Source organism: Spermophilus citellus (genome assembly GCF_964194105.1).
Source record: "Spermophilus citellus genome assembly, chromosome: 4".
NCBI classification, from domain to species: Eukaryota; Metazoa; Chordata; class Mammalia; order Rodentia; family Sciuridae; genus Spermophilus; species Spermophilus citellus.
Window position 1 is genome coordinate 4,041,731 of NC_138185.1, and position 20,668 is coordinate 4,062,398.

General features: G+C 53.8%; 3 protein-coding genes across 4 annotated transcripts in view; 1 reads left to right on the plus strand and 2 right to left on the minus strand.

Annotated features, from left to right (window-relative positions):
- The window catches only part of STK4 (serine/threonine kinase 4), a 153,011-nt gene that overhangs the window by 112,253 nt on the left and 20,090 nt on the right, over window positions 1-20,668 (plus strand). The gene's annotated exons all lie outside the window — the stretch shown is intronic.
- Window positions 1,944-10,163, minus strand: KCNS1 (potassium voltage-gated channel modifier subfamily S member 1). 2 transcript variants are annotated; one of them, XM_081290376.1, is made up of 5 exons: window positions 10,039-10,163; window positions 8,812-8,967; window positions 8,327-8,477; window positions 7,009-8,162; window positions 1,944-5,002 (listed from the first exon to the last, which is right to left on the minus strand). In XM_081290376.1, exons 3-5 carry the CDS (start codon window positions 8,346-8,348, stop codon window positions 4,535-4,537), a joined length of 1,644 nt encoding a protein of 547 aa, XP_081146502.1. In that variant the 5' UTR covers window positions 8,349-8,477; window positions 8,812-8,967; window positions 10,039-10,163; the 3' UTR covers window positions 1,944-4,534. The 2 variants fall into 2 exon arrangements, with proteins under 2 accessions (XP_081146502.1, XP_081146503.1); XM_081290377.1 differs by lacking the exon at window positions 10,039-10,163 and having other exon boundaries at window positions 7,009-8,051.
- On the minus strand, window positions 9,520-20,204 carry WFDC5 (WAP four-disulfide core domain 5; the record flags this gene model as incomplete). Its single annotated transcript, XM_081288772.1, has 5 exons — window positions 9,520-9,545; window positions 10,039-10,263; window positions 15,911-16,051; window positions 16,135-16,275; window positions 20,123-20,204. 5 exons carry the CDS (start codon window positions 20,202-20,204, stop codon window positions 9,520-9,522), a joined length of 615 nt encoding a protein of 204 aa, XP_081144898.1.

Below are 20,668 nucleotides of genomic sequence, written 5' to 3' on the forward strand. Positions count from 1 at the left end.
TTCTTAGTATGGATGCACTAACCAGCGATCAGCCTTCTCTGTGCTAGCTCCAGGAACGGGTCTGGCTCTAGCAATTAATTCATGGATTTGGCTAAAGCAAACTTGGGTCAAATGCTGGTCCACCTGAAATGGAACCACAGGGCCCAAGTCCCTTGGCATCATGTAGAGGAAGGGAATGAGAGGTCTCTGAAGACAGGATGCTGAATTGGATCTGTTTTGTGCCTCCTTCCCGTGGCCTCCAGTGAACCCAGCACACTTCCCCCTTGCTTTGAAGAAAGTCGAGATCAAGAGTGCTGCGTGGAGGGCTGTGATCTGAAATGGGTTCCCTGAGCTCAGAGGGGAGGAACTCAGGGGATGCCTGCCATTCTGGCCTCCAAAACTAAGTGGGAACAATCAACAAAACAGCAGAAATAAAACAACAAAGCAAAACAAACCCCCACTCTCCAGCTCTGGCAAGACTTGAGCCTCCTTGAGTGATAGATCATCCCCTAACACCAGCCTTGAGGGGCTTATGGACCTAGAGCCCTTAGCTTGAAGGCCATCTCTTGAGGAAGGGCTCTGCCAGCGCAGAGGGATGCTATAAATGCCAGTTTTAGGCTCATGACCATCACAGAATGAGGACGAAGCAACGGTGTCTTCCTCCTCACAGTCTTTTCCCTTCCCGCCAGCCTCACATCCAGAGTCTGCCGGTGGCCTGTACACTTGCCATTTATTCCTTATGTCACAGAATACTGTAGAAGGATGAACTCTGGGCTAGAATCATTAACAGGATACGACCGTGGAGCGTCCCCTTTAGGGAGAGGATCAGTGTGTTTCCGGGCATATGCAAGAGAATTTCCTTATGTTAGAGCAAGTGTAAAATGGGGTGCATGGGCGGAAGGTATGAGTGGGGTGTTGGGCAGCCCAGGGGTGGGATTTAGGGGATGCCTGCCACTCTGGCCTATCAGCAGCCCTCTATTTTATCCAGGTGATGGCGCATAGCCTTTCTTGGGGGGTGACTGCCTTTGCTCCTTGTAAACCCAGTACTCTGCCCTCCGTCCCTTCCAAGGAAAAGCTTGGCACCAGGCTGGGCCTCCCCCTCTCCTGGGACTAGATTGTGAGCAGTGTGACTCAGGGAAGGAGGGGATTGGAGGTGGACGTCTGGGTGGCAGTATCCATCTTAGCAGGTCCCCAGAGCTCCCCTCAATTGTTCTGTTTCCCAAGGCCTTATCAGACAGTGCTCTGTAGAGGGCTGACAGGTGACCCCAAACGTGTCCCCATCCAAATCTCTGGAAGCTGTGAATGATTCTTTATTTGTGAAAAGGTCTTTTTGGCAAGAGTGATGAAATTAAGGGCCTTGAGATTAAGTCATTTTGGATTATCCCAGTGGACCCTAACAGATGTCCTTAGAGGAGTGAGGCACTGGGAGATTAAACCCACTTAGAGGGTGAGGTGACATGAGGCCAGAGGCAGAGACTGGAGCCACAACCAAAAGCCAGAAGAGGCAAGATGGGGGTTCACCTCTGGAGCCCCGGAGGGAGTGTGGCCCCACCAACACCCTGATTTTGGATTCCTGGCCTCCAGGACTGTAAGAGAATAAAATTCTGCTGTTTTAAGCAGTTGAGTTTGTGGTAATTTGCTGTGGCAGCCACTGGAAACTAATGCACTTTCCAATAGATTCATTTTTTTCTTAGTCTGTTTTAGCTGCTTGAAACCAAAGAACTCAAGTTAGATCACTGTAGTAATTTACTCTAATGGATTGCCCTTTTCGACCAAGTTCATTCCTGCTGAGTTCCTGACACTTGCAACCTGTTCTGGCTGACTGAACTCCAGCCAAGGCCTCTGCCAAATCCAAGGCAGGAACCAGGGAATGTGGATTCCAAGTCACTCCACATATTGCCCACCCTCCCCAGTCACTCAGAGGACACACCAGCAAGCCAGCTCTAGACAAGCAAAAACGGGTCCCTGGGCACAGCTCTTTATTTGCATAATGGTTTTCACAAACACACAGAGTGGCTCACTGCTGCTGCGCTCGTGTCAGGATCTCACAATCTTCATCCCTGAGGTATCCCCGCACCATCTTCAGGGACTGGTTTGTGAGGTAAGAAAATCTGGAAGCCGTCAGATTCTTGGGGTCTTAGGCAAGACCGTAAGGAGCAGTTCATGCAGCTTTCCAACCTCTGTCCCCCATCCTGAGCATGGCTGGGCCCAGACACTGAGGCACGTGTGCAGGGGGGCTCCTACATGGGGAGTTCCCAAGAGGCCCTTTAGCCTAGCTCCTGTCCTGGTCCAATCTGGAGACCCAGGGTGTGTGTGCTGGGAGCCTGCTATGTACCAAGCCCTGTGTAAGACACACAAGCTCTCACACTGCCCCGCCAAGGCTTGGAGTACTTCTCCCCAGAACCCAGCTATTCACCGTCATGAGGGCTGGATCACAGCTAGATCATCGCTGCTAGGGAAGGCCTTCGCTGATCTCAGGTAACGCCCCGGTGCTTTACCTACGCTTGAAATTCCCTGCAGGTTTAGAGCTACTACCATGTCTGTTTGTGATTGCTGCATTAGTCTGTCTTCCCCACTAGTACACATAGCTTCCTGAGTACAGGGACATCTATTTTGTCCATCATTCTCTCACTTGAACTGTACTCAATAAACCAGTGGCCAGGTGGGTAGAGTAAATCAGCTACTCTGGGTGTGACACATCGTGGGAACATGTGTCCATATATGGGGCCACGGTGGTGGGGAGATGCTATGGGGAACTAAAGAGTGCATGCCTCACCCAAAGGCATTTAAATTTTTACAATATGCTAAAATTAATGCTCAGCTGAACAAAATATGTCCCTATGCCACATGGAAAGCCCCCAGCGCATGACTCTTCCTATAAAGATCTGTTGAATGAGGGAGTGAAGAACCTACAAGGAGGTCATTCTAAAAAAAAAAAAATTCTCAAAAACTGCCAGGCATGATGCACATGTTGTAATCCCAGCTACTCAGGAGGCTGACGTGGAAGGATCACAAGTTATAGGCCAGCCTCAGGCATTTAGTAAGACCCTTTCTTTAAAAAGAAGGACTAGGGACATTGCTCAGTGCTAGAGCATTGCCTAGCATGTGTGACACTCTAGATTCAATCCCCAGTACCACAAAATAATAAATAAAAATTAAAACCTCAAAAAAATCAAGGGGGGCCAGGGGAAGCAGAGTTGAATGGCCTCCTTTTTGGTCTTGTTCACACACTCTTTCAAGAGCATCCAGAATCTCTCCCTGTCTGGCTATTTCTTCTCCCAGCTCAATGCTTGGCGTCCAAAGGCTATAGGAATCGGTCAATCTGGTCAACATGTACCAAGTACCTCCTCTGCCCCAAGCCTGGGTTCAGCCAAACGATACCTTCCATCCTGAGGCTCGGTGTGGCCATGATGGTACAGTGATGGCGCTCTAGCCAGTGTCTGGAAAGGGCCATGAGAACACTTCCCAGCTCTCTCCACAAGTGGAGAGAGGAGTGGGCAAGGGAGTATGAAAGATTTACCCACAGCAAAGGAGGACAGGCCAGAGCTAGCCCTGGGACAGACAGGAGTCTCAAGTTTTTACCTTGGCTTCTCAAGGAGGGCTGGATGTGTGTGTGGTGGGTAGAAGGGGACAGCCGTCGTCATGGGGACATGCACGGAAGCCCTGCCTCTGACATTTCAGAGCTAAGCTGGCTTTAAGTCTGTGCCTCCTCTGCTCCACTCGGCTTTCATCTCCCCCTGGGTCACGAGCCAGGACCAGGAGCTGGCTCACAGTAGGTCCACAGCTGGGTCTCAGTCTAGGCCTCAGGCCTCAGGCCAGGGCCGCTTCAGATCTGCTCTCAAGTCTGCCCTGGGAAGAAAGGCGGGAGGGTATTGCTCAGCAAATCCTGCACCTGGGCTTAGGAGGCAGTTCCCTTCCCCTCCCCCAGGACTCATTCAAGAGCTGAGTCCCTTCAGCTCCCAGGAAAGAACCACAGCTGAGGTCCAGGTCTCCTACCTCCAAATCCCACCTGTTCCTTTCCCTCCCTGACAGAGCATTCTCACCCTATGGATGAACTCTGGGGAACCCCAGACCCCCTAAAATCACATCAAACCTGGTGAGAGCAGAGGAGTGGGGTGGATGAAACGTTTGTGGGGGCCGACCACAAACACAGACTTCACACCTGACTCCACCACATTTGGGTGAGACACTCCACCCCAGACCTCAGCCTCCTAATCTGTGAAGTGAGGCAGTTCTCATCTCGCACCACAGGGACATACTGGGCCAGCGCAGGGCAGGTGCTCAGAACGTCCCCATCCTTCCGCTTCATCCTCTGGCTCATGCCTGCTTCCTGGCTGGGGAGGCTGGTTAATCAAGGTGTCCAAGTGGCTCTGTGGGCGCACAGCATCTAGGTGGCACTGTGCTGGCCTAGGCCTTTGGAGGGAGATATGCAGCCCAGGTTTCATTTCTCAGGCCAAGGGTCCCAAGAGGCTCCCTCTCACGAAGAGCTTGCACAGGGAACAATCCGCTCTGTTTCAGCTGACTTGGGGGTGCAGGGGGGACGCGGATCCTGGTTTTAATAACTCTGAGAGTTTGGAGGTGCACGGGGGGCCTGCATCTCCAGGTCTGTGGACCGTCCCTCCTGAGAGGTCTCTCGGGATGTCTCCAGCGATGCCTCTGACACCCCGTCAACGCTGCTCAGCAAGTCCTCAAACTCTTGGTGGCCGCTGTTGCGGACGGCCGCCTCCAGAGCCTTCTGGCGCCGGTAGAAGTGGGAGAACTTGTTGAAGATGATGGTGATAGGGAGCGCCACCACCAGGATGCCACTGAGGATGCAGCCCGAGGCTGCCAGCTTGCCAGCCACTGTCACAGGCACCACGTCCCCGTAGCCCACAGTGGTCATGCTCACTGTGCCCCACCACCAGCAGGCGGGGATGGTGTCAAAGCCCACGTTCTCCTCCTCAGCTGTGTAGGCCACGCCGGAGAACACAGACACCCCCACGGCCAGGTACAGCAGCAAGATGCCCACCTCGCGGTAGCTGTGCTGCAAGAAAAGGCAGGAACCCGGGTCAGCCAGACGGGCTCTCAGACCCGGGATCGGGCAGATGGGAAACTAGGACCCAAGGAGTGGAAGGGGCAGGTCCAAAGTCACAGAGCAAACCACAATCTTCCAACTACAGCAAGCACGAAGCTCCCCAGGACGGAACACAGGCCCAAAGGCTGTCCATGGCGCCCACGAGGCCAAGCTGTTTCTAACTCAGGGATCTCCGGGGGCAAGGGCCAGTGACAAAAACGCTGTGATTTCTACCTGGCTGTCGAACCAACAGAACCACAGTTTCTGCCTCACAATGCAGAGCTGGTTTCATGAACTTTTCATTCAAAGCACACATTTCTGACATACAAAAACACTCCTGCCCCTCAGGGAAGTTGAGAGGATGAGTTCCCTAGAGCACCCATGGGTGCCCTACGGTACTGGTTCTTAAACAGGGTGATTTTGTCCCATAAGGGACATCTGGCAATGTCTGGAGACATATTTTGGTTGTCACAATGGGTCAGATGTGCCATTGGTCTCAAATGGGTAGAGGCCAGGGCTTAACCCCCTACAGTGCACAAGACAGACCCTCATAACACAAAGAACTAACGTCAAACGTCAGCAGTGCCAGCCCCAAGTCTAGAGCAGGTTTCTCAAACTGAAATATGAGGAGGAACCTTCAGGGTCGTAGTTTAAAAGGCAGAACCCAATTTAGCAGATCTGCCTTTCCAGCAAGCTCCCAGGTGTTGAGAAAGCTGTTGCTGGCCTGGGCCTCACCTGGAGCAGTAAAGCTCCATCTGGAACATCCTACACCTGGGTCTTGACCCTAACAGCCAGATCATTACCCTTCAGTGAGTAGCTTCAAGCCCTGATTCTTGGCATGGTAGAGGCAGTGCGGGGCCCAGGGGCAGAATCTTCCCAAAACAGATGCTGAACTCAGGGGGTCTGGCTAACAGAATTCTCTGCACCTGAGCAGATTCTGCCCAGGTCACCTGCCAGCACCCAGTATCCTGGCTGCTCTGTCAGGAGAGCATGCAAGAGGCTTCCCTAAGCCAAAGGTGGAGGGTGCTTTAGGATTGAGCATGTGGAAGTTGGGCACGGTTGGGTTATTCTCTGGGCTCTGCCACTTACTGAAGAATTCCTGACAAGTCCTGTCACCTCCTAGAGACTCAGTTTCCACATCTGCACAGAACAGACAGCACTTGCCCCTGCTTAAACCCTTCACACGCTCCCTTGGAGATAAAGTAGAAAATCGTGGGCCAAGAGAATGCTTTTCAAAACCCGCTTACCTCATCAACCTCATTTCTTGTCTCCCTGTTCCCTGGGTTCCCTCTCCCAGCATGCACCCTGTTCTCTCACCAAGCCTTGTGCAAGCTGTTCACATTGCCTCCCTCTCCCAGCAAGACTAATTTCATCCCCAGTGCATGAAGATGGGGCTCAATAAAGTGCAACCAGGCTTAAAAAAGCCACCCTTCATTCTTGCATCTTCATTAAAGAAAAACAATAAATAACACTAAAGGACAGCAACTTCCTGAGGAAGCCATACTAAGTACTGAACCAGTAATGCATGTGAAATTGGCACTGAATGCCGAGTCTGTGCTTGTTTTAGCTCCTGGGCTATTCCTACACTTTCCTACTAAGGGTGACCTGTGACTCTGTGCCTCCTGATAATGCCAGGAGAAAGGCTCTAACCAGAACCCAGAAAGCATCCTGCTTTACATATTTTTGTGCTATGTATTATTTGATATTTAGCAGATATATCAAAAGTGACCAGTTTGTAAAAAGCAAAAACATACCTCGGTTTTCTCCTCGGGTATGAAGATAACAGTAAGCCCTTTCTTTCAGGGTCATTGGGAAGGTCTGACTAGATTGAGCCATACACTTGGCGTCTAGCCCTGTGCCTGACCCAAAGGATGGCATCTCGGTTCAGGATGCGCATGGACATGGCAGATTTACAAATTCACCTGTTAACCTGACCCTCACCCACACTCACCTGCCCCTTCCCCAACCCGGCCTACCTTGAGCGTGGCGCCCAGGGAGCGCAGTCCAGTGGAGTGGCGTGCCAATTTCAGTACCCGGAAGATGCGCATGAGGCGGAAAACCTGCACCACCTTGCCCAGGTCGCCTAGCTCCTCGCCGCTCCCGCCGCCCCGGCCACCGAGCGCTGCGCCAGCCAGCAGCGTGAGATAGAAGGGCAGCACCGACACGATGTCTATGAGGTTGAGCGGGTGGCAGAAGAAGTTCCGCGTGCTGGGCGCCAGAAGAAGGCGCGACGATACCTCGAAGCTGAACCAGGCGATGCAGAAGTACTCCAGGCGTCGCAACACCGGGTCGTCGCGCACTTCTTCCGTGCTGCGGCCAGCAGCCACCGCAGCCACGGCGGCCGCCGCCTCGCGGGCCTGATACTCCGGCAGGCTGTGGATGCACATGGCGGCGATGGAGGCCAGCACCACGCCGATGGAGACGCAGCTGAAAAGCTTGCTGGGCAGCGAGTAGCCCGGGTTCTCCATGGTGAGCCAGAGGCGGCGGCGCAGGCGACCGCAGCGCGCCGCGCCATAGCGCGCCAGCTCGCGCTGCACGTCCGAGATCTCGTCGGGGCACGGGTCCACACTGCTGGGCGTGTCGCTGTCCTCATCCCAGGCGCGCGGCCTCGTCACGCGCCGCTCCAGGTAGCGCGCGCGGCAGCACGTGGCCAGCGCGCTCTCGCCCAGGCCCCAGTAGTCGGCCTCCTGGCCGAAGGCGAAGACGCACAGCTCGTCGAGCACGTGCAGGCGGCCGGTGCGGTAGAAGTGCAGCAGGCCCAGGAAGAAGCCCGGGTGCCGGTCGAAGTAGAACTCGCGCGCCGCCGCGTCGTAGTCGTCGCACAGGCGCAGCGCCTGCTCCTCCGACGCCGCGGCCTGCAGGCGACCCAGCCGCGTGCCCGGGAAGCGCGCCAGGGCGCGCGCGCTCAACAGCCGCCGCACGCCGCCCACGTTCACGCGCAGAGCCTCGTCGCTTCTCCGCCAGGGAACCCCAGTGCCAGGCCCCAAGGACTCGCTCACCATGGCTACAGCGGGTCGCCCTGCAGACACCGGAGGGCGCACTGAGAGATCCCAGGGCCTCCTTTCCAGGAAGACTGGGTTAAAATCCCCTGCTCCCTCCACCAGGCGGGGTGTTGGAGGCCCGGTTGAACCTGGTATGCAGTTAGAGATCAGTAGACGTCAGGTGTCCTCTGGACGCAAGTCAGGCCCGAGTTTGAATATCCCACACCCTCCTGGCTGCAGGACTTTGGACAGATCACGGACCCTCCCCATTCCCATTTCATTTTCTCCTATGGAAAATAAATGGGAGGTCTACCTTGAAGGATTATGTCTGGCATGCGCCGAACGCTCACGTAGGATGTCTTCTTTCCCAGGACTAACCAGAGGTCTACAGTGTGATCCTGGATGTGCCAGCACTCTGAACCTCGGTTTCCTTCTCCGCAAATAGGAGTAGTAATGCTTGCCACCTAGGATTGTTAGGAAAATCAGTTTAGACCAGGGATTCTCAAAGTGTTCCCTGGATTTGCAGCATCAGCGTCACCTGGGATGCAGATTCTCAGCCCACCCTGGATTTGCTGAATCAGAAACTCTGGGGTAGGGGGTCAGCAGTCTGAGTTCTTAAAAACCCGGGGAGTGATTCCAACACAGGGTTAAATTTGAGATCTCCAATCAGACCATGTAAGGCAGACAGCATTGAACCTTGATGCGCTTGTGGGACCTTAGGCAAGTTACATCACCTTTCTGATCCTTCATCAAATAGAGATAAAAATATCCACCTGGAAGTGTGGTTAAAATGATTACCTTGACTTAATGTCTTTTTTGAGGTTTATTAAATTATCTGCCTCTGACCCTCTTCTGGAGTCAGGCAAAACCATCCTTGATGCACGTGGGGCCTTGAATAAGATGTTTCTTCTCCGGGTCTCAGTTTCATGGGCAATGCCTACCCCCCAAGGATGGCTGAAGGGTTAAAGTAGATTATAGCGTTTGGCTTAGTTGATACTCAGGAAGTGGCAGGTCCTTCACTGCCCACTGACTCCTGCCTCTAATGGAATTGATGGCTGGGACTCACCTCCTGACCCTGGTTATCTCATTTGCATGATGGGTTCAAACACGCTGGCTTCCTGGGGGTTGAGTATGCATCAAAGCCTGGGTGTCCTCACTCCTCCTGGGTTTGGTGTTAGGGGGTTGGGATTCCCCCCTGACCTCTGGCACTTGTGCAATCTCAGGCCAGTCTCTGGGCTTGCTCTCTTATTTCTGGAATGGGGATAATGGCCCTTTGGATGAACTGTTACCAGAGTATGTGTGCAAAGCCCCTGGAACACAGTGGGTGCTCAATGAACATTAATCCCTTGTCCTTCCCTCAGGTCAAACCTGAGTCCAGATTCTGAGTCTGCCACTTACTAGCTCTTGACCTTGAGCCGATCCATTCCTGCTCTGAGCTTCAGTTTTCCCATCTACAAACTGGAAAATACCATACTTTCCATGGGAAGCTATGAGGATACAATGATGCTAGATGCCGGTGGACAGTGCAGACCCTGGCAGTAATAGGTGCACAAGAAACCTGTGCTGCAGCTCCACTCTCACCTCTTCCGCCTGGGTTTGGCAAAAGTTCTCATCTACTTTCACCACCCGCTAGATGCAGGGTCAGGGGCAAATCCCTTCATCTGTCTGGAATTCACTTTCTTGCTCTATAAAATGGGATAATTAATTCAACAAATATTCCCTGACTAGATCTGCGCATCTTTCTGGTTCAAGACTTTCTGGACACTTACTTGGAACACCTATTACTTGCTGGTCACTTTGCTGAGCTCCACACCCAGTGCTCCCGTGAAATCCCTTCACACCAACCCCGACAGGGAATTCTCAAACCCCATTTTACAGATGAGCAAGCAGGGCCAGCCCGAGTCCCCCCCTGGGCCGTGTCCTAGAGAGTCTCAGGCACCAGGAAGCCTAGGCAGTTCCCAGCGCCCACTTTCCCAGCCCAAGACCTTCCTCGGACCACGCCCCTTCCCAAAGAAGGCCCCTTACCTGCAGCAGCCGCTCTCTGGAGCCTGGCGCGTCGGTCCCCAAAGGCGCAGACAGAGGCTGCGGAGGCGCTGGAGGCGCCCGGGCTGTCAGTGCCCCAGCGGCCCTGCCGCCTCGCTGCAGCCGGAGGCCCCGCGGCCCCCTCCTTGCCTGTGTTCCTCCGTCCCAGCCGCATCGATCGCTGCCGGGGAGGAGGGAGACCGCGGCCGGAGGCGGTGGTTTCTATTCCTGACTCGGTGGGGGGTGGGGGTGTCTGGAGTCTGGGCCCAACAGCCGGTCATCCCCCCCATCTGGAGTCCGCGAAGGATGGGTCATGTAGGGGATGGAGATCCACCTAGAAAGGGGGTTCGGCCTCGGTCCCAGGACAGGCAGCAACAATGGTTGGATTAACTGAGTGCTTAATATGTGCCAGAAATATTTCAGGTGACTTAGCTCAGCTATTCCTGGAACAAACTTGGCAGGGACTACAGGCTCTCGCGTTCTGCATTTGACAGGTGACACTGGGCCCTTGCTCGGACTGCAGGGATCTGACTTAAGGAGTTGGGGAAGGTGGCTGCATCTCCCCCAGCCCCAAGCTGTGCCTGAGGGGGCTGCAGTCGTGGCTGCAGGCAGGTGGGCTGTGAGCATCCTTCTGTCCCTGAGGCTCAGTATCCTCACCTGCCCACGGAGTCCTGATCCTGCCTTGGGGTGGGCTGGTGAGGGTCAAGGGGAAGGGTGGCAAAGAGCTCCCCAAACATCGTGTGATCTTCAGGTATCTATGAGTGGCTTCTGGTGCCTGGTTGGGGAGAGGGTGCTGAAGAGAGGAACCAAGTTCATGGAAGACTTCAAATACTGTCATTAATAACAATGATAATCACCCACACTGGCTGAGCTCCTATTTGGGGCTGAATCCAGGCTTCATCTCATGCAGGCTGCACATGTACCTGTGGGTTAGGTGCTGTTATTTATTCCTGTCTCACAGGGAAGAATTATAAGGTTTGAGAAGCATGATGGCTTGCTCAAGGTCAGATCAGCCTCTGTGTCCCCCATGCCAGCCCTGTCCAATAGATACTAGGTGGACCACCTATGCAACTAAATCTTTATAATAGCAACATTTTTAAGAAGTAAAAAGAAACAGGTGAAATTATTTTTAAAGTATATTTTATTGAACCCAATGTATCTGGAATATTTAAAATAAAATCATAATTATTAATGAGATATTCATTTTTGTACTAAGTCTTTAAAACCCGGTGAACTGTTTTTTATCACTTTGTAAAAAATTGGCCACAACTTCAGTAGCTTCAAACAATACAGATTTATCATCGTCTTATTAGATCAGGAGTCTGGGCCCAGCTTGGCTGGATTCTCTACTCAGGGTCTTACCAGGCTGAAGCTAAGTGTCAGCCAGGGTTGAAGTTTCCACTTGTGTTCAAGCGTCTCTTCCAAGCTCACATATTGGCAAATTCGTTGTGGTTATAGAACTAAGATCCTCCTTTTTCTCCTAACGGTCTGCCGGCTGTCATCTCAGATCCTGGAGGTGGCGTGTACTTCCTTGCCGCATGGTCCCATGGCTAGTTCACAGCATGGTGCTTGCTGACTTCCTATTCTGTAACCAGACAGAGAAGGTCTCTGGTCTGTTTCATCTCCAGATCACGTCCATTTACCATTTGAGAGGTGATCAGAGTTTTAGATGCATGTGTGAGTGACGGAAGTGGGGACAGGGGCTTTGTGGGTCACTGTGCTAACAGGGTATCAATGCCCTTTGTATACTGTGGGTGGGCGGTCCCCCAGACTCCTTCAGTCCCTTGCCAGGGGTGCTGTCTGAACCCATAAAGTTTTGCCTACAGATTAAACTTGATGTGGCAGAAAATACAGTTTGGGGGTGAAGTGGACCTGGATGGGCAGCTTCTTCCACGTCTCCCAGTGATGTGCGCCTGGGATGCCCTTCCGGAACCCCTCACTGGGGTACCAAGTGATTCTAGTGAACAGAACAGGCAAAGGTGGTGGCCTGCCACTTCCACAATAAGGTGGCTTAAGGTGGTGACTTCTGCTGGCTTTGAGAAGCAAGTTGCCAGTTGCCATGCTGGATAGGCGAGGAGGTGAGGGTGACTTCCAGCCGACAGCCAGCGAGAGATGTGGTGTTCAGGCCATTAGTCCTCCAGGAACTGAAACTCTGCCAACAACCTCCCAACCTGGAAAGCAGATTCTACCTCATCAGGGCTGGGGAGAGAGTCCCACCCTGACCAACACCTTGACTGCAGCTCATGAAGCGGAGAAACTGAGATAATAAATGGGTGGTGTTTTAAGCCCACGACAGGGGATACCTGTTACCCTGTGATAAGTAATAAATCCGTGGGCTTTAACCCTATTCCTGCCACCAAATTCCTTGTGCAGGGTCTCCTCTGAGATGCTCATCTTTCTCTTTTGTGAAATGGAAACAACACTTCCTTCTGAGGATTGCACAGAGGATTAGCACATGCTGTTCCCTTCCCAGAGCAACTGCCCTTTCTTGGCCCAGGGTACTTGACTTAGGAACAGAAATGATTCATAGTGGCTTCACTAGAGAAGAGTCTAATTTTTTGCAGTAGGCCATCTTCTCCCTTAGGAAGCTTCCTCTGGTTTCGGGGCTGAGTTAGGCCCCTCCTGGCCTCTGTAGCCTCCGAGGTTTCTCCAGCCAGGGCTCTCTCTCATCCACTAGTGCATGAGCTCTAGGAAGGCATGGCCTGCAGCCTGTAGTAGGTGCTCAGCAAAGATTTATTGAATGAGGCAGAGAGGAAAGAGAGGTTGGAGTCTGCATAAGGGACCAGGATGTGCAGCTTCCCAGGAGGCTTTCCAAAAGGATGGTGGAGAGAGACAGGATTTGGAGCTGAAGGAGTTGAACTTTGGTAGCCAAAGATGGAGCCACATTGCACAGATCAAGACACAGACCTGATGGAACAGGTAGTGTTAGCCAGGACGCTGAGCAGGCTCTGCATCCTCACAGCCTGTGACTTGCCTCTTCCTGACACTCCCCAGGCAGAACTCAGGGTCCCAGGACAGCCAGGGGGCTCTTCGCAGCCAAGGCTTAGCTAGTTCCCCTACAAGAGTCCTGTTGGGGCCCCTGAATTCTCCTCCCCGTCACCTTCAGGAAAGAAAGCAAAGCAATAAGTCAGTGTGCCCATAGGCCTGGGTCCCTGCTGTCCAGATTGGAGCCTGCTCATTTCACCTGCTTTGTGATCCCCATTTTTCAGATGTAAAAGCTGGGTTACTAAAGTTGGAGGGACTCTCCAAAGACCTGCTGTAATTAGTATAATTAATAAGGCTGCAAGGTTTGGGGGAAGACTGTTTGGCTCTGACCTTGACCCAGTCAATCTCTTTGTGTCTCAGTCTTCCTCATACAAACAGAACATCCTGCCTGTGAGGATTTAATGAGATGATCAAAGGACACCTGGTTCCGGGTGGGTGCGCTGCAAAAAGGAACATGGGGCAGTTTAATCCACTTCTCAGCTGGGGGTCTTGGGCAAGTCACTTGTCTCAAAGCTGCAGCTTCTTCATTGTCAAATAGGAATAACAATGCCCACCTTCCTCAGGTTACGGGATGAATGAATGAAAGGACAATTTAAAGTGGGAGGCACAAGGTGGCCATTCACTGGGCACTAATAATGGGTGTCTGCATTAGGCTCTTACTGCAGTGGATCTATCACCGGCAGGCCCTGAACCTCCACAGCTTCCCACCATGAATATTTATCTGTCTCGTGCAAGTTTGAGGCTTGGCTGGGACTGTTCACGTTCAGGCCTGCCCATGTGTCTCTGATGTCGAGACCCGTGGCTTCTGGGTGAACTCTTCTCATGGCAGAGAGTAGGAGTTCTAAGAAGGACACTGCCTCGTCTTGAAACTGGGGGGCTGCCATTTCCACCCCATCCCCTTAGGCAAACGCACTTCTATCAATCCCCAGATCTCTGGGACAGGGACGTCCACTCCCCCTCCAGGGAAGCCGTGGGAGGGAAGGGGCAGTTGTGGGCAAGTGTGTCATCTGCATGTCATCTGCGTTAACTCCCTGAGGTTACCGAGGAGGAGAACAAGGCTCAGAGGGAGGCAGAGAAATATCTGAAGTTGCATGGAATCGGTGACTCCCAGAGAGCTCTCTCTGCTCCTCCCGGACCTCGCCCTGCGTCCTTAGAATTAGCATTTGCAGCCTTGAGTCACTGATTCAGGCATTGGAGAAGGATGGTGGCAATGAGGAAGGGCAGTTCTCTCCGCCTTCCAGCAGCACCAATAGAAGCCCCGGAGTGGTGGACGCTCACCTGGACTCAACCTCAAGGTCAAGAGAACAGGGAAAGAAAACCCAGGATTCCCAGGGTCACCTCACAGTTGACCAGCCAACTCCTGAGCCTAGCGGGATGCAGAGGAGGCCCTGCAGAGACAGCAGGAGAGTGTGCCTGCCTCTGTCCCTTCCCAAGGCAAGTCCTGGGGGGAGACAGTCAGAAGCCCACTGTCTGGGTTCAGGGATGTTCTTGTCATCCCCGTACTGACCCTTCTCCCTACAAGAAACCCTCAGCAGGCCCTGACCCCAGCCCAGCCCCAGGGAAGCCCAGCCCAGGGTTGAGGACAGGGCCACCATAAAGCTGGCGTCCCAGCTGCTCCGGCGACACTCCCCTGAACATGGGGCAATCCACAATGATCTTAATGAGCACTTGGATGCCACACTGCACAACATTGGCTTGGAGTGAGACCGTGCTGCTCTTTCGATCCTGATTACACCAGGGAGCTGTCTCAGTTAGAGTTCTGCATCTTTGGCATCTCTTTAACCCTTGCTGATCTCCATTTATTAAAACAGAGACAGGGAGCAGGCTTCCCGTTCAGTCTTGGCGGGTGGCCGTATCTAGCTCGAGTTTAATAATCTGGTTTATTGGACATGATTTAATTTAATGGACCTGAACTATTTTCATTGCATTTGTTTTCACAATTACATTCTAGTTGTGGCCAGTGATCTTGCGCCCCTCGTTTATAGCAGTGATATCGAGTTTTCTTTTGAAATAAGTTTAAAGTGGGTCATTTAAAGAAGACGTGAGGTCCACAGTAGAGGCAGCATGTGAGACGTCACCGTGCTGGTTTGCAGGTGTGGCAAAAATTGGGAAAAGATATATGAATGGACCAACGTTTGGAAAATCCTGCGAGGACTTCATCTGGAGGCTGCAGGTGGGCTCAGGCCTGCCTGAGTTGGGCGTTTTGGTGGAGGAAACAGAACGTACAGAGACGTGAGGATTGGGACTCAGAAGCGAGGAAGCTCAGTGTGGCAGTGGCCGCGGGTGCTAGGGAGACGAAGAGGAGTGCTTGCGACTTCAGGCTGTGGACCTTGGCATCCAGGAGGACAAACCAGAGGCCATGGGTTGCAGGGCGGTGACAGCAGGTCAGTGAATCGGAAGATTGAAACTGCCTCCAGGAGGGATGTTGCTGTGGGTGCCAGCGTCCCCGGGAACCCCACCTGAGTTGCAGAACTGTAGGTCTTCAGCCAGAATCAGCCTGAGGAGAGAGGAAGAAGGGATAACCTGCAATGTCCATGACAGAGCTCTGAGCGTTGGGTTCTGTCCCCACATCCGGACCCTACCAGCCCAGCCCTGGTTATAACTAAGGCAGGACCCCCCAGGTCCCGTCCCGTTCCAAAGGCCAAACTGGAGTCCAGAGCCATTTCAGGATGTGGTCCATGCGAAGCGGCAAGTTCAGGAAGAGAACCCAGGGTCCCCAGTTCCTCTGCTATACTAACAGGGCTCCTCCTGCCCCATCCACTTCCCCGGTTCTGGCTGCAGAGGCCCTGGCTTCTGGGGAGGTCTCCGGTTCAACTTGCTGAACTGGAAGGAAACCTCGGAGCTGGGCTGGCAGAGGGAAGGCCCTGCCTCGGGTCCCCAGGAGCCGCACCTCTGATGGGGTCTCTGCAGTCCCGGCCACAGGCGCTGCGGCAGCACCGCTTCCTGCCCATGCAGTCGGCGTCTTGGCTGCACATGTGCCTGGTGGGGCTGAGGCAGTGCAGCCGGTCCTCGGGGCAGCTCCCCAGCTTCACTGCAACACAGGGGCCGGGGTGAGCCTGCGGTGCCCACCTGGGGCTGGGGGTTGGTGCTCAGCAAGGCGGAGGGGCCACTGACCTGAGACCCTGGGGACACACTGGCGGAAGCAAGCTCGGTAGCAGCACTTCTTGGTTGAAGGACACTGGCTGTCACCAGTGCACTGATCGGGCACTGACAGGAGGCAGGGCCCATCATCGGGCGGGCAGCTCCCCCACTTCTCTGTAAGAGAACATCCACATCTTGCAGCTGGAGGCAGCTCAGGTTATGGAAATCGCATCTGAATTTGGTGTCCCCTACTCCTTGCCCGTCCTTTGAGAAGTTTATTTATTTATTTTTAATCACTATTTTTCTCCCAGGGCTGGTTGGAGATCCAGGCAGCATAAACAATAGGGAAAATAAGACAGTTAAAAGTCTCCACTGTGTCCAATAAAGTTATGGCTAGGCTAGCCTCTCTTCTCTCTGGCCTCATCCTCTACCACATTTTTTTTTCTGGGGGCTGGGGATAGTACTGGGGATTGGACCAGAGATACTTTACCTCTGAGCCTCATCCCCACCCCTTTTTGTTTTGAGATGGTCTTGCTATGTTTCTGAGGCTGACCTCAAACTTTCAATCCTCCTGCCTCGGCCTCCCAGGTTGCTGGGATTACAGGCGTGCACCCCCCTTGCTCTGCCACTCAGTGGCCCCTGATGGGCTCCAGGCTCCTTCTGTCTGCAGGGCTCTTGCTGCGGCTGCACCTTTGCCTGGTGCTGTCCCCTCCACTCAGTACACCTGGTCAACTCATTATCTCTGAAACACTTCATCCTCAGAAGACCTTGCTTCTCCAGCCCCACCCGGACTCTGTGCCTCTCATCAGCTGGAGGCAGTGGGACTTGTCACCTGCCTGCCCTGCTGTGCTCCCTGTGAGCTCTGGCACAGCATTTGGTGCACAACACTTGGGGCTCAGTGACTGTTTGAAAGAAAGGACTTGAAGGGAACCCGGTGTCACGCACGTAGGCTGTTGCCAGCCTGCTGCATTGTCACATGACCACCATGGCCACATCTGCATTGCGTGCTTGTCGCTGTGGCAGGTGGCGTGGCTTCAGGGTCCAGAGGTATGAAGTGTCTTGGAGGTGCCCCTCCAGGCGGCTGTGGGATGTGGGGTCCTGGAGTTCACCTAACCCCTCTTCTGGGATTTCTGGCTATCTCCAGGTTTCACACAGAAGGCTGGAGATCAGTACCTTCCTCCACTGGGCAGAAGAAACCAAGGTCTGAAAGGGACAGTGACTGGCCCAGACCCACACAGTCCTGGGCCAGGACTCCTGCGGCCAGTTCCCCCTGATCTCTGGGGCCTGCTCTGGGTGCTTTTGAGCCCTAGGGATGGGGCTGGACCCAGGTCTTCAACCCAATCGAGCATCAGAGAAAAGGCTCCGGAGCTCCCACAGCACTGGATTCAAGGCTCTGTCACCTGGGTCACCCTTCCCCCTCTGACCTGCCTGGGTGTTGGCCGCACATAGTAGGTAGCCTCTCACACAGTGAGTGCTCAAAATCAGCTTCATGCCTCCTTAGACTGAGTTTGTTTAAATCGAATTGCTGCCCCCTGCTGGAGAAAGGGTGGCTGAGCCTGGGAAGGAGTCCCTACTCGGATTAGCTTCTCTTGGTGGTGGGTGGGCAGGGGGAGGGGAGAGGGGCACCCAAGCGGCCCTGGAGACTGTCTGAGGTGCCAGGGTTCAGCCTTAACTCACAAGCCCAGGCTGGAGGTGCTCAGGCCAAAGGGAACTCAGAGCAGGAAAGCAGGAGTGGGGAGGGGGCAGGTAGGTCAGCGGACAGAGGCCGCAGAGCCTCTGAGGGGGGCCAGGGTGGGTATAGGAACAGACTGATAGGGAGGGGGCTGAGAGCTGGCATCTCAAATGGGAAGAACTACGAAAGCCACCGTGTGGAGCTGGGCATTAAATTCTGGAGGGCACAAAGACAGGTGGCAGTTCTGGGCGGCCACAGAGGCTCTGCCTTCCTGACCTTCCTGTTCACACATGCGCACTCTGAGCAACAACGTGACGATGCAGGTGGTCATCCAGATGCGTCCACTGTGGGTGCATAGACTCAGCCAGCAGCACACAAGTCAACAGATGTGTTCACACTTAGATCTATATACACAATTCACCGTAGGCTTAGCCATCTGGGATTGCGGATACTCAACTTTTTTTTGATCTACAAAAAATAGCACATTATGTGGTTCAACCTAACACATGCACACACACACATTCAGACATGCACAAGATAGTTTAATATTAATACACACACATATATAAATGCAGGCAGTCACACATGTACATTTGAAATGGGACATACACAGTCAGAATTATAAACATACTGTCACATATATGTCTACACACACACACACACACATATATAGAAAGACTCATAATGCACAGTTATGCAGGTAAATATACAGCACACGCATGCATGCGAGCACAGTGACATATACACCCACAGACATCTATTCACGATCACACGTGTGGAACTATAGACCCAGATGTTCCCGGCACCACATAACCACTAAAAACATTTAACTAGGCGTTTACTGTCCACTGGGGAGAGCGCCCAGCTTTTGGATCAGAGACATCCAGACAGTTGAGTGAGGGCCAGGGGCTCCCCTAAGCAGAGGCAGCCAGGCTTCCACAGACGTCAAGCTGAGGTTCCCTTCCCTCACCCCTGCCACGGTCCTCCACTGTCTGTTGTCCACTGAGAGTGAGGCAGAGGTCTCCTGGAGAGGAGCCAGGGAAGGGCGAGCGAGATGCAGTGAACTGGGGAGACATGCGCATCACACATAGCCACACCCAGAGGCCTGGAGCTGGCCCGGGCTCTGCTGGTGCCAACTCCCACTCTTAGCAGCTCGGTGAGGTATCAGGACATGTCCTCCTGGTACCCTCAGCCCCTCCTCCAGATCACCCAGTTATGCTGCTCCTACTGTGTACCTGACCCTCTTCAAGGCACCATGTGCTCCTGAGAGAGAGGCACGAGCCCGTTTCACAGGAGTCAGCAGGTAAGCCTTTCTGACCTCCCCGACCTCACTCAGATGTCACCTTTGATACAAAGAGTCTTGGACCTTGGGCAAGCAGTTTCCCGCGGTGCTTTGGTTTCCTCCTCTGCAAAATGGGAATCAATGTCGTGCCACCTCACACACTGCAGAGGAGGTGTGTGGTGAGGGCCGTGAACCACAGTGGACGGGTCTGGCCTTGGCCCATCAGCCTCCTTCCTTCCTCGACCCAAGGACTCTGGGCACCCTCCTCCCACATCAGCTCCCTCCCCCGGCAGGGACCTGTGCCTCCAAGGAAGGCATAATTTAGGCTAGAGAGAGCAGAGTGGATGCAGGCAATTGCTCCCAGAGCCCCTGCAGGAGGGGACCTGTCCTCATTACTGTCCCCTCCCCCCAAGGCAGGGTCAGGGCTGCCCAGGTGAATGTAGGTCACCTATATTCCACTAGAAGGGAGCAGTGCCTCACCCAGATCAGGAGGCACCAGTCCAGCCGCTCCAGCACCCTCACCTCCCTCCCCTGTCAACAGGCAGCCCCAGCCCCAGCCTCATCTGGGGGTGCCAGTGGGCATGGGAGGTGCAGGAGGGAGAAGAGAGGCAGCGTCAGAGGTTCCTCCCAACATACCCCAGATCCCACGAGCCACGTTCCCTGTTTAACTCTCAAGTCCTTCTACAAATGGAGCTGGGAGAGGGGGCAGAAAAGACTCACGGAGTGGCAGACTTGGAAGGGTTCCTCCCCAAAGAGGTACCCCAGCTCAGACACACACGGTGCAGCTGTTCTACAGTGAACACGTGCGGACTTGGGCGTGCTGTGGTACATCCTCAGATGCGTAGATGGCACCAACAAGCACCGAGAAACCAGCCGAGATACAAACACACACCAAAAGTGCACAAATGAAAATGCAGCCTCCCAGAACCACACACACACACACACACACACACACACACACACACACACACCCCCCTCATCGCCTGCCCTCCCCCAAACCAAGCCTTACTCTCCCAGAGAAGCAGAAACCACCCAGGACCTAGAGAATAGGGATCTAACCACCTCACCTCCCTTCTTCCAGCCAGAGGCAGCAGGCAGCTGAGTCCCCAGAGCCAGGAGAGCCACCAGGAGGAAGCTCCAGAGCCCCATGTTTCTGCTGCTGGCACTCAATAAGGTCAGGGCCCAGAGGCTCCCAAATTAGCACCTGCAACCCTGGGACGCCAAAGCAGCTGAGTCAAGGGAGGATGATGTCACATGGGTGTGGATGATGTCACATGGGTCTCCCTCACCCTGGCTCCTCCCTCTGCCCCAGGGCCCAGGGCCAGGGGTGCTTGTGCAAGAACTAAAGGCAGGGTGGCCCAGATCCTACGGGTGGGGGGACTTGGACCCAGTTCTGCCTGTATCCCTGACTTGGCTGTGGTCCTGGCAAGTCTTGGGACCCCTCTCTGAGCTGCAATTGATCCTACCTGTGTTGGGAAATAAAAGGGGGATGGCGATGGAAGCAATGTGGAGAGAGTGGACTTGGGAGGCAGCGGAACTTATGCAGGTCTCAAGCTGCCACCTGGAGCTGTGAGAGCTGGTCACCTCTACCCTGTGACCTCAGACATCTGGAG

Bases quoted from the DNA above. Each gene is read 5' to 3' on its own strand.
- KCNS1 (XM_081290376.1), bottom strand. From the start codon at position 8,348: ATGCCAGACATAATCCTTCAAG. The intron at 8,163-8,326 runs GTAGACCTCCCA...ACTGCATACCAG, and splicing joins GCCAGACATAATCCTTCAAG to GTTCAACCGGGCCTCCAACA. The intron at 5,003-7,008 runs GTAGGCCGGGTT...CTTTTCTTGCAG, and splicing joins CCCTGGGCGCCACGCTCAAG to CACAGCTACCGCGAGGTGGG.